Source organism: Hevea brasiliensis, chromosome 15 (genome assembly GCF_030052815.1).
Source record: "Hevea brasiliensis isolate MT/VB/25A 57/8 chromosome 15, ASM3005281v1, whole genome shotgun sequence".
Classification (NCBI taxonomy): domain Eukaryota; kingdom Viridiplantae; phylum Streptophyta; class Magnoliopsida; order Malpighiales; family Euphorbiaceae; genus Hevea; species Hevea brasiliensis.
Window position 1 is genome coordinate 8,046,334 of NC_079507.1, and position 17,966 is coordinate 8,064,299.

A 17,966-nucleotide genomic window follows, 5' to 3' on the forward strand; every position below is an offset into this window, starting at 1 on the left:
AATGCAATTCTAATCCTACACACACAAGTAATTCACAAAAGGGTTGTTGTTTACAAACAATCTTCATGCACAAGTAATTCCTATCTATGGGGTTGCTAATTATTTAAATGATATTTATCAGATGACTAAAATTAATTTATTATTGAGAATTTAATTTATAAATAAATTCAATTTCAAATAACCATACGTTTCTATTTAACCTAATTAATTAATTTTCACCAAGTTACACTAAGGATAATTGAACTAAGTTAATGAACTAAGTTAATTATATACATGTGTAATTTATTCTAATATCACATAAGGCCCAAACAATCACAACCTAATAAAGATTTCTAACATGCAAATTTATTTTATAATTACCAAGTATTAAATTAAATTTATTTTACATGTCAATATTTGTCACACCTTACCCCTCTGTAAGGCATAACATGATCCCGTAGAATACCTAATGAACTACCGCACTTCACCTACCGATAACTCATTAAGTACCCTACAAGGGATTTTAAAACAATTTTCTTATTTTTGATAAGTGGTGAGCATTTTCTAATAAGTATTTAAAACATTTAGTTAAAATTAAAACTAGTTAATATTTTTGGTCCATTTTAGTTTTCCGTAAATTTTATAAAAATTTTGACAGAGTTTCCTCTGTATTTTGAGAAAACCGTTCTTCGAATACCTGTAAAAAGCACTTCTAAAAATTTTTCTCAACAACCGCTTCAATTTCATACTCAATCTCAATCAATTTCTCAACACATTTATCAACTTTCAAATTTCAAATCCATTATCAAAATACTCGCAATCCATTTCATTCATATTTCATTTGAAACAAAACAATTTAGATACATCATTACAACATTTACATTAAGAGAATTCCAAACTGCAATATATATTACAACTTTATACAAATTTTATACAAACTGCTCAAGACCCATTTTTATATGTCCATACATTTATGTGCAATATATACATCAAAAGAAGTATTTACAGTAAGGGTATAAATTATACCCGAAGACTTTAAGCTGATGGCTCTTCACACTCAAGAAATTTCTCACGCTTCCTCTAGTCTCTCAGATCTGCATGATAAAGAATAGAAGCTATCGCTGAGTACTAGGACTCAGTGGTACACAACATACTAAAATAATCTTTATGCAAAATAAAATCACATTTATTCAAAAATTTGACTAAACATGAGCATTAAACACAAAACATGAATTATGAGATTTTAATGCAAACCAAGTTCATTTCGAAGTATCAAAACACATTTCATAAAACCCACAGTTAGATCACGCCATTCGAAACAAATAGAATCTCAATAGCCAGAGGCTAAAGAGAAATCACATCACAAGGCTAGCTAGCTCAAATATATGGATATCCATTCACATCCTCTTCTACTGGCACACCTCAACACTTCTCCAGAGAAGGAATCAAAATTCGAAACTAATTACCCCCACTAGTCATGCTAGTGAGGTGTTCAAATATATGGTCATGACAATGTGGTTTCAAAACTTATCTTAACAATTTGCTAAACATTGTCATTTCAAATATACACAGTAACTTCCACAATTTAAATCAAAACATCATAAATAAGGTCACAATACTTTCAACAATTCAAAGCAACAGTAAAATGCATATTTCATTCATTTAATCAATGAATTTTTAAAGCATAGTGATGTTGTGCACAAACCTCAAACGAGTCACCTGTTGGCCTTGACTCGACTCCTCGGGTTCTGTCCCGGTATTCTTTTCCACTGAAATACGCAATTTTACAATGTTTCATTACTAGAACTTAAAATAAATCCAAAATAAACTTAGCTTCATTTTCACCTAGCTTTAATATACTAATTTCGATGTTCTCGAAGTTTTTGTGTTTCGGGTTACTATTCATTACACTATTCAAGTCAAATTGTTGACTTTTTAAGGCTTAATAGGTATGGAAACTCCAACTTCACCCACATACCACATTTTGGTCACCAAACTTGTTGGTTTTGGTCATTTTCTCAAAGCTTAAGTCATTTTGGCCAAATTGTCAAATTTTCGGTTTTGGTGCTCCTAGTTGCACTGTTCCATTGGTCGATCTACTGTTGGAATTTGACAAAACTTCCTTCATAGAAAATGTTCCTTATTGTCTTAAGTGTATTCTCATTTTTGGATCACCTCAATCGGAGTTTTGTAGCTCAAGTTATGGCCAAAATACAATTCGCTCACGCAATCGCTCATGTTGAGATTTTGGGTTACGCAGATTTTGATCCAACCGTTCGAGAATTTAGTCAAGTTAAGTCCATAATTTGGTCTAACTTTCTTCATATGAAATGTTCTACTATGTCTTATGTTTCCATCGGTTCAAGAATCACCTAAATCCGAGTTTTCTAGAGAGAGTTATAGCCATTCAAACATTACTGCTCAAATGGAAATTCTGCAATTTGCAGGTACAGTAGTTTAACTTTGCTCAATGATTTTGAATGGGTTAATGGCATAATTTGGGTTGGTGTTCTTCATGAAAGTTTTAGATCTATATCTTATCTAATGACGGTTAAAATAGCAGGTCAATTTGACCTACCTAGCTCGAGTTATGACCAAATACTGTTCATTTGGTCAGTTTGTGCAGTGGCAGCCTGCTCTCATTTCACTTTAGTCAATTGGTTCACTAAGTTTTAATCAGTTTTTTGCCATGGTTCCTTAATGAAAATTGTGCTATTTTATGTCTATTTTCATCTCCAATTGATAGCATATCAATTGGACTTGTAAAATTTCCATTTTGGTCCTTCAAAGTTGGTTTGGTCATGCTGCCAGCAGCATGACCACTTACCCTACGAATTTGATTTCCATTCCAACAATTTTCACACATCTCTTTTGGTCATTAATGACCATTTTTCATCTCACAATAGACCAAAGTCATCATTTAAGCATTTCTCCAAAATTTGGTTCACAAATCCTAACATTCAAACCCTAACTCATTCATTTCATGCAATTAACTACATTTAATGGTTTTAATGCTAATCAATCAACTAAGTAAGGTTTCTAAACTCATTCAAAACCCTCAAGCCATACAAAATCATACTTCCTCCAAGCTGGACGAAATTTCAATAATAGTCCTTCCCCCCATATTTTCATTTCATTTAATTAACTCTAAGCTCATTTTAACCATCACATATGCATTTAATATGGAAAAATGATAAGTTAATAAACTAACCTCAACTTAAACACCAATTCTTCAATTCCTCTCCTCCTTTCTTCCTTCTTTCTTATTCTTAAGTTGAGATTGTAAGGAAGTGAAGTTTTTAGGAGAGTTATGTTGATTAAGCGGAGAAAATCAAGCTTAAATGTAAGCTTAAATGGAAGGATTTCATGGAGGGTTTTGGGAAGAAGGTGGGGCGGCACTTTGGGAGAAGAAGAAGACTTTTCTAATTTTTTTTTTTTGTTTTATTTTCTTTAATCTTATCCCCTTTTAGAAGACCAAAGATTCCAAATTAGTAAAATAAATTAATTAATCCTTTATGACATCATGCATGATGTCATCACCTTTGACTTTTCCATCTTCTCTCTTTTTTTTTTTCTTTTCTATTTTTTTTTTCTATTAGTTCTTTAATTTAATTCTCAATTCCGAAATTTTCTTTTCTCCGATTTTATTTGTGATTAGGTCAGAGTCACTCTGGGTCAATTGACCAAATTGCCCCTCGCCGGTTCATCCCGGTTTGCAAATAATTCCATATTTCTTTCGGTTCCCTGACCTAATTATTTGACTGACTTAACAGTTCTTTTTCGTGATTTTCTCTTTTCCACTGTGTCCATAAGGGTCCTAAGGACCACAGCGTCACTTTTTACGGTTCGAAATTTGGGTTTAAAATGACTTCGCAGTCGTTCCCGAGGAGGTCACTCATCGCTATGACTCTCGACTCGTTTAACTTCTTATGTTCTGTTTTTCTTATTTATAGTTAACTAATTAAACATTACTAATTATTTGTGTTTATGGTTTCTCAAGTTGTCTTAAGTGTGGCCCTAATCCCATTAATTGTTCGGACCGACACCGGTCACCGGAACAGTAAAATATACCAGGCTATACCAATAGGGGTATTACAATATTAGTTTCTATTACAATATTAGTTTCATTTACAAACAAGATTAATTTTAATTTACAAAGTATTTATTTAAATTAATTACATGCAAAAGTCGATTAAATTGAAAAACAAATTTAATTTTAATTTACCAAATAAAAATTCTATTATTACTATAATTTCATACCAATGGTTATTCGAGGAGTTTAGGGCTACTTACCTGTTGGTAAATGCAGTTGCTATTGGGGCAAACTACCCATAAAAAGGGTATTCTCTTCTAGTATGACAATGATATTCCTGGCTTACTCCCGTTTAGCTCCACATAAACTCCACGCAAATGCTCTCTTTGATACTTACCTTAGGGCTACTTACCAATTTATTTATAATAAAAAATAAAGAAACTAAAAAAAATAAGAAAATATTAATAACAATTTACATTAGATTCTAACTCTAGTCTCCTAAAGGGTTAAGATTCCTAATTAGTTACAACTACCTAAGGGTCCACATCTTCTAACATATTTCAAACACTTCATAATACTTCTTGAATTAAAAAAGCACAGAAAAAATAGATCAAATATCAATTGGAATATAAGAAAATACAAGAATATGCATAAACATATAATTTCCAAATTCTGATAGGTTGACAGTAGCAAAAAATTTGATTTTTGAAAAATAGTTAGACAAGCCTAAAAATCATGAAAAAATTACAGAAGACAGCCAAAACATCATATAACATCATAAAATTCATAGATTAAACAAAACCCTAGCCAAATAATCTACACAAATCGTAAATTTTCCTGATGACAGAATCACACTACCTTTTTGTAAAATTCACAACTCACCAAACATAATAGATATGAATGCGAAACTAATTGAAAAAGATTCACAATATTTCAAACTTAATTTTAGACACTAGATTTACACAAAAATATTAAGAAACAAGGGAGATATGAACTCTACAAATCAGATATCCTGCAAATTAGATTCTACAGGAATCCTAAATTCAAAAAGCTATAACTTACAAAATATTAAAGCTTTTTAAGTGATTCTTGAGCCTAAAATTAATAGAATTTCGTGTAGAATATGAATATAATTTTTTCAAATTTTTTACAGATTCAGAAAAATAATGAAAAATAATAAAAATATGAGAGATAGAAAACTGAATATGTGCAGAGTTGTGTATCCCCTCAAATTAAACATGATTACATGATCTATATAAATATATAAAATAAATTAAAAACAAGGAACATAGAATTAAACATTACATGGCATAGATCTTAAAAAAAAAAAAAAAGAACTAACATTTAAGAAATATCGCTAGAAAGAAAGAAGAACTAAAAGAATTTTGGCTATTCCTCTCTTTAATTTTTTTTCCTTTTTTTATTATTATTTTTTTGTCTTCTCCTCCACACCCCCCCCCCTTCTTCCCTTATCAAGTAGGATATTTATAGGGTTTTGGGAGAGAGGTGTGATAGGGTTTAGAGTCCTAGAGTGATAAAGTTCAGATAACTTAAACAACTAGGATTGCAGAATTTGGGTGAAACTGAGATATGGATGAGGTGTTTGAACCAATAGAAAGAGAAGGAAAGGGGAAGGCACCAATAGGGAGTGAGGAAGAGGTGTGGTAGGGTTTAAAGTCCTAGTGTGATAAGGTTCAGATAACTTAAATAACTGTGATTGAGGAATTTGGGTGAGACTGGGATATGGGTGAGGTGTTTCAACCAATAGGAAGAGGGGGAAAGGGAGTGCCACCAATAGGGAGTGAGAAAAGAGAGTGGGGCCAAAGGGGGAGAGAGAGAGTTTGTATGAGAGGGATAGAGAAAAATATATTTTCTTATTTTAATTTTTAAAAAATCAATTAAATTGATCATATTTAAAATTCTTAACTAGGCTTTCTTAGGCCTATGGGGCCCAATTAATCTTAATTAAGTATATTTAAAAACTACCCATATTAAATTTAAACAAAACAAAATTTTATTTAAATTTAATTAAATTCATTTCCCAAAAAAACATATTATTTTTTTTTCAAGATCATACCACGGAATTAATAATTCTGTTCCATGCCTCTAATTATATCTTACAGTCATATAATTTTTTCATCATCGGATTCCTCACGACCTCAATGCACATACTCATAATAAATCACAAAATAAGGGTCTACAATTTGCCCCCCACTTTGGCGAAAGTTGAAATCAATGCGAAAGCATTGCTCAAGTTTTGTCAAAGTGAAACTCAATCTTCTAATAACTATGAAACATTGGCTATAAGGATCGAGTACATCTTGCTCGGTCGATATACTCTATATTATGAGACTAGCTACGATCTCATAACTATGATAACTGTGTCATATGAAAATCGAGTGCATCTTGCTCTATCAATACACTCTGCGTCATGAGACTAGCTACGGTCTCATGACAATGATAACTGTGTGATTTCAAATATTGTGGATTCGTATTTAGGACCGCGATCCTAAACTACCTATGTATCCCCCTCGCTATCCTGAGGAAGAATCAAACCCACTCGTAGTTCGACACTTAAAACTGTGGTGATGCATATTATTCTACGTCTTACACACCTACAGGTGACATGTTGATGCATGTTCTTCTACGCCTTACACAACTATGTTATATGCCCTAAATAGCGTCTAAGGACTTACCCAAAAAATCTATCACGAAATGTTGTGGGTTCGTATTTAGGACCGCAATCCTAAACTACCTACGTATCCTCCTCGCTATCCTAAAGAAGAATCAGACCCCCTCGTAGTTTGACTCTTGAAACTGTGGTGATGCATGTTCTTCTATGCCTTACACACCTACAGGTGACATGTTGATGCATGTTCTTCTATGCCTTACACAACTATGTCGTGTGCCCTAAACAACGTCTAAGGACTTATCAAAAAAATATCTATTTCATGATTTAAAAAAATTGAGATGACTGGGTCTCAAAACTCTTTTTGTGATTTTTGTGCTTCCTGTATGCTACTTCCTATCACGGGCATGCTAATTTTACTAGAGATTCTAAAAAAACTTAGTTCTCTAGGGGACCTCTTTTTGCAAAAACTTTCTTATAACCTCAAAATTTATGAGAAGAATTGTTCACTAAAAAAAGTCTTCCTTAAGGTCACAATACAATTTCCCTCTAATTTTTCTTTTTCTTCTCTCCCCCCATGGTTTCTGCCTTGACTCATTTCTCTTCCATGAACTCCATTCTCTATGCCCTAACTTTTGCCTGAAATGTCCTTTTGGATTTTCATCTTAGCGGACTTACTCCAACTTTTGCCTAAGCGACCCTTTCGGGTTTTCCACCTAGCAAGCTTTTTTGTTTTTTTTTTTTGAAATTAGACAATTGTCAAGGCATTCATATCAAGCACCTATCTTGGCATACTCAGAAGACATAGATTAAATCAAAACAATGCAGTTCAATTAATTAATCATTTAATATATCTCTCAAGACACAAACATTCGCGATCATAATTAAATAAAATCCATTCCTAGTTAATGCAAGAAAAACTCTTTATTTATTCAAGTACACCATTACTCCCTCTTACATTTAGTTTTGCCAAATTTCTAACATTCCAAAGTTAAAAATAAGCTTTATAACCTGCTAAATGACCTTTTCAGGTTTTCCATCCAGATCTTCTCTCATCTCTCCTTTTGCCTAGACCGCCTTTCACAGGTTTTCAATCTACCCTTTTTTTTTTACCCTTACTTTGGCCTAGACCATCTTTTGTAAGTTTTCAGCCTAGCGGGCCTATCTCACACAAAGTACCATTTGAGCCTGTTTAAGTTGACTGGTTCTTATAATTCATTCCCATCCAGGTCTGATATTCTTACAGCACCTCCTGGCAAGATCTTTTTGACTATGTATGAACCATCCCAGTTTGGCTTAAACTTTCCTCTTGGATCAAAAGGGATGGGCCGAGCTTGTTTCAAAACTATGTCTCCCTCTTTGATCTTTCCTGGCTTCACCTTCTTATTAAAGGCCCTTGCTATCTTCCTCTGATAAGCCTGCATATGATACAAGGCTCGCACCCTCTTCTCATCAATCAAAGCTAGTTCTTCATATCTTTTCTGGGCCCATTCATTTTTCGGGATCTTAGCTTTTAGTATCACTCTCAAGGATTTGACCTCTAGCTCAATGGGTAGCACTACTTCAGTCCCAAACACTAAAGAGAATGGGGTTGCCCCTGTGGATGTTCTTGTAGTAGTGCGATAACCCCAAAAAGCATAAGGGAGTTTCTCAGGCCAATCCTTATAGGTTTCAACCATTTTTCTCAGAATGGTTTTCACATTCTTATTTGTTGCTTCTATTGCTCCATTAGTCTATGGCCTGTATGGTGAGAACTTGTGATGCTTAATCTTGAATTCGGTAATTAATTCTAAGAAATCACCTTTGAACTAGCTGCCGTTATCTGATACTATCTCATGTGGTACCCCAAACCTGTAGATCAAGTTCTTTCGCACAAACTTACTTATCTGCTTAGCCCCTACTACTTTATAAGATTCAGCTTCAACCCACTTGGTGAAATAGTCAATTGCCACAATGATAAATCTATGGCCATTAGAAGCCATGAAAGAAATCTTCCCAATAATGTCTATGCCCCATATTGAGAATGGCCATGATGAAGTCATACTGTAGAGTTCAATGGATGGTAGGTGATTCAAATTCCCATGGATTTGGCACTCATGGCATCTTTTCATAAATTTAGCACAGTCAGTATCCATGGTAGACCAATAATAGCCCAATCTTAAAATTTTGCTCACTAATGCCCTTTCGTTCATGTGAGGACCACACACTCCTGCATGTACTTCCTCCATTATCTGTTCAGACTACTTTTTTATCACACAAGAGCAATAGTCCTTCAAAGAATCTTTTATAGAGTTGCCCCTCAGCCAAAGTGAACTGAGTGGCTAATCTACGGATTGTAGCTCTATCCCTATTATTAGCTGACTGTGGGTATTCTCTTACTTCTAAATATCTTTTTATGTCCTCATACCATTTCATCTCATCTTTTAGATCTAAATGTGCTATTATTAACCCTTCATAGCATGGGATTCTACTCCTCATCAGGATAACTGGCTGGGTCAGCTTCTGATCGCTCTTCTCCCATAAGGATGCCAACATGGCTAGAGCATCAGCCATCTGGTTCTGAGTTCTAGGCATGTGCTTCACAGTCACTTCCTCAAAGCTAAATAGTAGTTTCTTAGCATACTCTAGGCATGGCCTCAACTTTTCTTCTTTCAATTCCCCTTCACCTTTAACATGGGAAACCACTAGCATTGAATCTCCGAACACCTCCACTTTTTTAGCCCCAACAGCTATTAATGCCTCTAGGCCACAAATGCAAGCCTCATATTTTGCAATATTATTAGTGGCTGGGAAACATAGCCTTTTTGACATTAACAATTGTTCTCTATTTATTTCTTCCAAAACTACCCCTATACTGGCTTCTCTCTTATTCATGGCCCCATCAAAGTACATTTTCCATGGCTGGACCTCTAATAGCTTGAGACTCTCATCCAGGAAGGCTCTTTCGACTTCTTCCTCCTCATTAACTGGATTTTCAAAAAGAAATTCGGCCACTACACGCCCTTTGATGGTTTTTCGAGTCTCATACACAATATCAAATTCAGACAGTAGGATCAACCATTTGGCCAATTTTCCAACTAGCACCGATACTTCAAGTAGGTACTTTAAAGGATCCATCTGGGATACTACAATAACTCAATGGGTCTAAAAGTAGTACTTTAACTTCTTAATTGCCCGCACTACAGCCAGACAGGTTCTTTCTATTAGTGAATAATTCTCCTCATAAGCAAGGAGTTTCTTACTGATGTAACAGATGGCTCTCTCCAGATTCTCTACTTCTTGTGCCAACATTGCCCCCAAGGCCATGTTTTCCACTGATAGGTAGAAGATTAGAGGGATGCTAGGGATGGGTGGTGACAAAATTGGTGGATTGCTCAGGTACTGCTTTATCTTTTCAAACGCCTCTTGACATTGCTCATTCCACACCACTGGCTGATTCTTTCTTAATAGCTTAAAAATTGGTTTATAAGTAGTTTTGAGCCTAGTTATGAACCTACTGATGTACTGTAATTTTCCTAAGAAACCTCTAATCTCTTTTTCTGTTCTCGGGGCTGGCATCTCCTGGATTGCCTTCACCTTATCTGGGTCAACCTCGATCCCTTTCCTGTTGATCATATGCCCTAACATTTTGCCTGAAGTGACCCCAAACACACACTTGCTAGGGTTCAGTCTCAATTTATACTTGATGACCCTCTGAAAGAACTTCTCTAATGCCTCAAAATGTCTCTCCCTAGTTGGGGATTTTACTACCATGTCATCTACATATACTTCAACTTTTTTTGTGCATCATGTCATGAAACAACATAGTAGCCATTCTCTGATAAGTTGCACTAGCATTTTTTAGCCCAAAAGGCATGACCTTATAACAATAAGTCTCCCATTCAGTGATAAAAGCTGTCTTTGCTTTATCTATCAAATCCATAAGGATCTGATTATATCCCGAAAAACCATCCATGAAAGAGTACATGGCCATACAAGCAGCACTGTCAACAAGCACATTGATGTGAGGTAATGGGAAATCATCCTTAGGAGTAGCCTTATTCAGGTCCCTATAATCTACACACATCCGAACTCGTCCATCCTTCTTGGGGACTGGCACAATATTGGCTAACCACTCGGGATACTCAATTACTTTAATGAAATCAGCCTCAATGAGCTTTTTCACCTCTTGAGCTATCTTTTCTTCCCATTCTGGCCTAAGTCAATGCTTCTTTTGTTTTACTGGCCTCATGTTAGGGTCTGTGGGGATCTTGTGCTATATTTATGTCTCGATCAATTCTCGGCATATCTTTATAAGACCAGGCAAATGCTTCTTGGTACTTTATTAATAAGGTTATAAATTTATCTCTTTCTTTTTGGGTTAAATCTTCGGCTAACTTAATATCTTTAGGATCATCTGGTGTACCCAAATTAATAGAGATTGATTTTAATGCATTAACAGAAATAGATTCTAAATGATTATGAATGCTATGCGTGTAGCCATTAGGATGAACATCAAACAAGTAAGCAAAAGGACCAGTCATATTATTAATTTTTGCCTCAAAATCATCATCAAGTACATTAGAAATAAAAATATCAGTATCACTACTGTGAGCAATACAAAAGATAGACTCAAACTTAGGGATGTAGGTCCAAGTGCTTGGCTTCCATACAGACCTTAACTTGATGGCACTGACCTCCTGTTCTAATTCCTCAACATGCGGCAGCTCTTGGTTATCAGTCCATGCAATTGCGCCCTCCCTGATGAACTTGGTGGGCTTGAGTCCCTCTTCATCTTTAGTTGGCTGATAGCCTAGCCCATATCTAGTGATCTGCCTCTTTATTTCTAGAAAAGTCATTAAGCCATTAGCTCGTTTTCCCAGACCAATGCTAGGAAAAAACTTCATCTCTTTCATCATAGTGGCCACCCTAGGGTCCATCCAGTCTTCATAAATCCCAGCAACTTGGAAACCAGACAATAGTGGTACTGAACCATCCACTTGCATCATAGCTACTTCCCTATCTCTTTCAGCATTGATGGTGATTATACCATCTTGGTGCAGGATCTTAATCTTTTGGTGGAGTGTAGAGGGGACTCCACCTAAGGGATGGAACCAGATTCTAACAACAGTAAGGAGAATGTCATGGGGATGTCTAACACAGTGAACTCAACTTCGGTTTCTACAAGCCCCAACTTAACCATAATCTTGAATACCCCTATCACGCTTCTCTTTGAATCATCATAGGCCCTGATAACTAGATCAGAACCAGTTAGTTCAGACAGAAAAATTCCTAGTTTTGGCAGAATCTTCAGAGGGCATACGTTAATGGCTGACCCATCATCTATCATCACACAAGGCACTTTCCACCCTCTAACCTCGGTAGTCACAAACAGAGCCCTGCTATGGTTTTTCTCCTCAGCTGGGAGATCATGATAAGAGAAAGTAATATGACCCCCATCTTTTATAAGCACAACTTTGGCAATCTCTTCTGGAGTTATCTCCGTGGAGACCTTGAGTACACTCAGGGCCTTGGTTAGTGCGGTTTTGTGTTTTTCTGATACCAATAGCAATTCCTAGACCATTACGCTAGCCTGAGTCCTTTTCAATTGCCTAAGGAACTGATCATCCTCTTCATCTATGTCCTCTTCAGCCAATACCTTGGCTTTCCCTCTCACATCATCCTTCTCCATGGGTGGATTAGGATAATATCTACCACTCTTAGTCACGTGGCTCACCCTACTCTTTTCCTCTCAGTTGGAGTCAACCCAAACATCTAACAAACTTTCCTCATCACTAGAACTATCCCAAATATCAATTGTCATTACAGATCGAGGTTCATTAAGCTTTTGGACAGGTTGGATAAGGTTGAAAATTTGGCCAGGGTCAATTGAAGTGGTAGAAATCATGTAAAGTCCTGGTAGGGGTGGAACATTATGGTTGGGTATTGGGTTGGTTTTCTGGGTCAGTTATTTTCTTAGCATCGATCAAGTCCTGAACTTCATGTTTTAGTCGAAAACATCTATCAGTGCCATGGCCATGAGTTTGATGGAATTGGCAGTATAGGTTAGCATTGTAATTGGGTGGCAGTGGGTTTGGTGTCGGTCTAGGTGCTAAGGGTTGGAGGAGACCCCGAGCTTTAGTCGCTCAAAGACTTTAGATAGGGGTTGGTTAAATTGAGAGAACTTTCTAGGGGTGCGAGACACGGTTTGAAACTTAATAACTTTGTTTTCCCCAGTAATGTTGCCAACTGACTAGTATTCTCCCCTCTTGGGCTGATAACTCTTCCTTTCATTGTTCAATTCATCCTCCACTAATACCCCAGCATCATATAGCTGTTCAAAGGTAGCCAAGGGATAATAAAAAAGTTTCTCATAATAACTAGGCTGTAGACTTTTCACTACCAATCGCACCTGATCCTTTTCAGTAGGCCTATTGGTCATCTTCATGGCCTTTTTCCTCCATCTCAATAGATACTCTGAAAAGGTTTCATTTGGTTTTTGCCTAGTAGTCTCTAAGTCTCTCAGGGTAACATCTAAAGCTGTATTATAGGAGTATTGTTGCATAAATCTCCTAACTAGCTCCTCCCAATCTTTTCTCACAGTGGCTTCTAGCCCATGATACCATGAAGATGCAACCCCTTCTAGTGACATAGAAAAGAACTGAGTGACTTGGTTCTTAGTCAAACCAGTTGTTCTCGTGACTATCAGATAAGACCTGAGGTGGGTTTTTAGGTCACCAGTACCATCGAATTTAGGCAAATCAGGCATCTTGAAATTTTTGGGTAGATTTCCATCCATCTGAATGTCAAAGTCATCTACATCTAACAGCCCCATTCCAGTAAACTCAACTTGCTTTTTCACACTGGCCTAAAGTTTTTCTATCATCCCAGTAACAACTCTGATCTCCTCACTTGTCCCCTTTTCTTTCTTTTTGGCCTTGTCTTAGAGATAATCCTCTTCATCCCAAAGGTCATCAAAGGTCTTCTTTTTACCAGTCTCTTCTTCGGGCCTTTTCACTTGAATGTCACTAGGCCCACCCTTCTCTAGCTTCTTCTCAAAGTTGGCCATGATTTTTCCTTCAAGCTTAGCCATCTTGGCATTCAAAGCTTCCTCAAGCATCTGTCTGAACATGACCTTAGTGTCTTCCATTTTAGCTTGTGCAGGTGTGACTCTTACTAATCTCTTTCCCTCCTTAACCCAAGTGACCTGGTTAGAAGTCTTTTCGATGTGTTCTAAAGCTATGTTTACTACAAGAGAAAAAAAATTACAAGGTTTTAACATCTTATGCTATGTACAAATGCAATGCATGAATGCATGAATATGCACTTTCATTTTTACCTTTGCCTTTACAAAACCAAAACCGAACCGTACTAATAGGACTAAAACTGAACCAAAATCAAATTGTATAAACCGAACTAAGATTGGACCAAAGACTGAATAAAAAACCGAAAAGAATGTCTCTAGAACTGAATCTTTGCCCCCTTATACCTTCAACTCTCACGTGTAAGGTAGGAAAAATTTTCTATCCTAGGCTACGGTATTGTAACACCCTCCCTGTAGCAACTCTGTGCATTCTACTGTTTCGGTGACCGGTGTTGGTCCGGACAGCTAGAACGTCTGGAAGAATATTTAAACTAAAGTGAGGAACCATAATTAACTCAAATATTAATAAGAAAAATTTAGAAAAAATTTTAGAAATAAAATACAACCAAGTTAAATGAGCCGGTGCCCTAGCGATAGGTAACCTGGTGGGAAGTTACGGTTCTCGCAACTAGGAGCCCTAGACCAGGGGGAAAATTCATAAAATAATTTTTGAAACTCCAGAGAAGGGTTATTGAGGTTCCTATGGCATTATAATGCCAAGAAAATGCTTAGAAAAATTTTTCAATCGGTACAGACATTTTTGGTTTGTTAAGCCAAACGGAGGGCATTTTGGCCATTTCGCCTTCAGAGGTAATTTTTGGCTGACTTGTCCAGTTAAGTAAATAATTATTATCACATAAAATGTGAATAAATATTGCTAAAAATTAAATTAAAATTAAGCAGACAAGAAAAGGAAAGAAAATGTAAGAAATTAAAATTATGACATCACCATGATGTCATTAAACACTTACCACCAATTACAATTAATCAAGCCCATTTAAAATAAATAAAATGAGATAAGAATACAGCAAAAAAAAAAAAAAAAAAACTCAGCAGCCATCACCTTCACCCAAACCAGCCGCCCCATACCCATTCCATTGTCCTCCATTGCCAAGTTTTCAAAGCTTGGTTTCCTTGATTTTTCTTCCACTAAACCCTAAATTCCCAACACAAAAACTTGATAGTTCATCTTAGTGAGGCTTTTGGGAGCAAAAAGAAGTGAAAAAGAAGAGCTCTTGCAAGATTGGAATTAACTCCACTCAAGGTTAGTGACCAAACTTCATGTTTCTCTTTAGTTTCATGTTGAGGAAGTGAGATTAAGTAGAAATCTATAAGAAAATTGCATAAATATTATGGGTATACCTCCCTAAAAATTTTGGTAGCCTTGTACTTGGTAGGGTTATGAAGTTTTCATTGAGGTAAAATGGTATCATGGTTGCCTTCAATATTAACTTCATGATTAGGATAATGAAATCCAAGTTAAATGCGTGATTTGAGATGGTAGAGTTAGGGTTTGGGTATGAAATTGAGACTTTATTCATGTGTTAGTGAATAAAAGTTTAAATGGTTAATTAGTGACCATTTAGCTGTGTATGATGAGAAAATGAAGTGAGTTGTGGCTTGGCATTTGAGTTTGGGTGAGCTGCCTTGGCTGACCTGTAGGACTGATTGTGAGTCTAGCAGGTTTAGGCAGCTATAAATGGAGTTGTAGAGGTTCAATTGGTGCAAGGCCAATTGAACATGAAATTAGACACATAATGGCACAACTTTGGTGAAGAAACCCTGCCCAGAAAACCAAATCAAGTTGACTTAAAAATTATCCTAATCTGGGTGACTTGCATTCAGCCTAGGCAAAATGACCAAATGAATAGTATTTATTCATTTAGTCATAACTCAGTGTAGAAAGGTCCAATTGAACTGAAATTTTACCAGCAGAAAGCTGAGATATAGACCTACAACTTTTGTTAAGAACACAAATCCAAATTCTGACCATAACCTAGTCAAATTGCCAAACTTAGGTTACCAAATCTAGCAGAACCAGTTTTGACTAGAATTTTGGATTCTGTCCAATCCGGCCAGTTATGATTTTTAGGCCATAACTTGAGCTACAAACTCCAAATGGAGTGATTCAAAAAAGGAAATGTAACTGGACACAATAAGGAACAACTTTCATGAAGATAATTTTGCCAAATTCCTACTGTACAAATGACTAATGGAATAATAAACTTAATGCTTGAATTCTGAAAATTGTGAATAACTAACACTAAGCTTAGAAATGGTATTGATAACCAATACCAACAATTTTAGAATGCAAAATGTGGTATGTTGGGAATATTAGAACCAATGTACCTATTGTCTATGCAAAAGTTAACATTTTAGTTGACTAATGAAATGAATAGTAACACTTAAACTTCAATTTTAAGAATTGTGAAATTTAAAAGTGTAACATACCCTAGTACACCTAGCAAGATTGATTTGGATAGATTGGCATGCCAATAGGGTTCAGTTAGCAGTACTGCACATAGCATTATTCCATTCTGTGATTTCATGGCTTTTAGCCATTCTGACATTGTGTTGAGACTTGGCCTTGTGCCTAATGTTATTACAGCTTATTAGCTGTTTTGTTGCACACCGGGAGACACATATGTGACTGACGGTGTGACGGCCCAAGGTACTTGATACCCAGTGCCAGTTTACCCGTATATCCAGTCCAGTCGTCCAGTATAGGTTACTTGGGTAACCAAATATGAAAGTGGATAAATTTAATGAAATTATGAATATAATAAGTACATAATAAATAAGACTACAAATAATTATAGATAAATTATCTGCATAAGACATCAGAACATGCACTGCATATTTATTTTCTGTTATTTCTTTTTATTCTATTAGTAGCACCACTAAGCATTATTGCTTAGCGCGTTGCTTTTTGCCATGCAGAGGTTCTGGAGAGACCGATAGAGAGCCCAGTAGACCACAGACTGGGTGAGACCATCTGCAGCTCTGCATAGTGTCCGTGTCACTTCACTGACGTAAGTGCATTGGTAGGACACTAGGTTTCATTTTGGGTATTTTGTAATTAACTTTTATTTTCTCATATGTAATTGAAACTTATGTAATGTATTTTGGTATTAATGTAAATAGTGGAAATTGTGTTTATGAATGAAAAAGTGAATATTTATTTATGACTTTTACATGAATATCATATGAGATGAATGATTGAGAAATGGAAATGTTGTTGAAAAATATTGAGATTTTGTAGATGGAATGGAGTTTGGGATTGATTGAAAAATTTAGAAGTGTTTTTCATAGGTTCCGAAGAACTGTTTTCTCTATTTTTAGTCGGTACTTTGTCAGATTTTCTATAAAAATTGCAGAACCTCAAATAAATTTATGATTTCAATAAATGACTGAAATGAATTATATTTCGCAAATTGTACTTCGTAACTATGAAAAAAATAAATTAGGAAGAATGAAAATGATTGAATTAAAATAGGGTGTTCCGGTACACTGTGTGGCATATCTTGCTCGGCTACACTGTAGACGGGAAAGGGGTGTCACATTTAGTGGTATTAGAGCACGGTTTAGGCGTTTCTGGGTCTAAATAGAGTCCATACCATGCATTGCATTTGTAAGAGGCGAGGTGACACTAATGCAGATCTGTTTGTCTTTGTTAGTTTGAATAGGATATGGACCCTACATCACAGAGGGCAGTTGAGGGGGAAGTGGAGAGTCATGCTCCACCTGCAGTAGCTAAGACTGGGGGTAGGGGAGAACCTGCTCCACCAGCTCTAGCAGAGCCTGCTCAGCCTCCACAGGCCATGTTCCAGCAAATGGCTGAATTTTTTAGGCAAATGGCTGGGGTAATGCCACCACCACTACCACCTCTACAGCAGAAATCACATTTAAAAAGATTAAGAAAATTTGGAGCAGTGGACTTCTTTGGTAAGAGAGAAGATGATTCTGTTGCAGCCGAAAACTGGTTGAACAGAATAGGAAGGGTTTTAAAGCAACTCCACTGCACTCCAGAGCAAAACCTAGAAGCTGCTATATCTCTATTGCAAGATGATGCCTACCAATGGTGGGATACAGTGTTTAGTGAAGTGCAGTCAGAATTAATAACTTGGGACTTCTTCCTTTCAGAATTGAAGAAGAAGTATGTGGGTAGTGTATACCTGGAAGAAAGAAAAAGAGAATTCATT

General features: G+C 36.1%; 1 protein-coding gene across 1 annotated transcript; it reads right to left on the reverse strand.

Moving 5' to 3' along the window:
* Window positions 1-8,876: 8,876 nt before the first annotated feature.
* On the reverse strand, window positions 8,877-9,758 carry LOC110669382 (uncharacterized). The gene has a single exon (XM_021831028.2). It carries the CDS (start codon window positions 9,756-9,758, stop codon window positions 8,877-8,879), a length of 882 nt encoding a protein of 293 aa, XP_021686720.2.
* Between the last annotated feature and the right edge of the window lie 8,208 nt (window positions 9,759-17,966).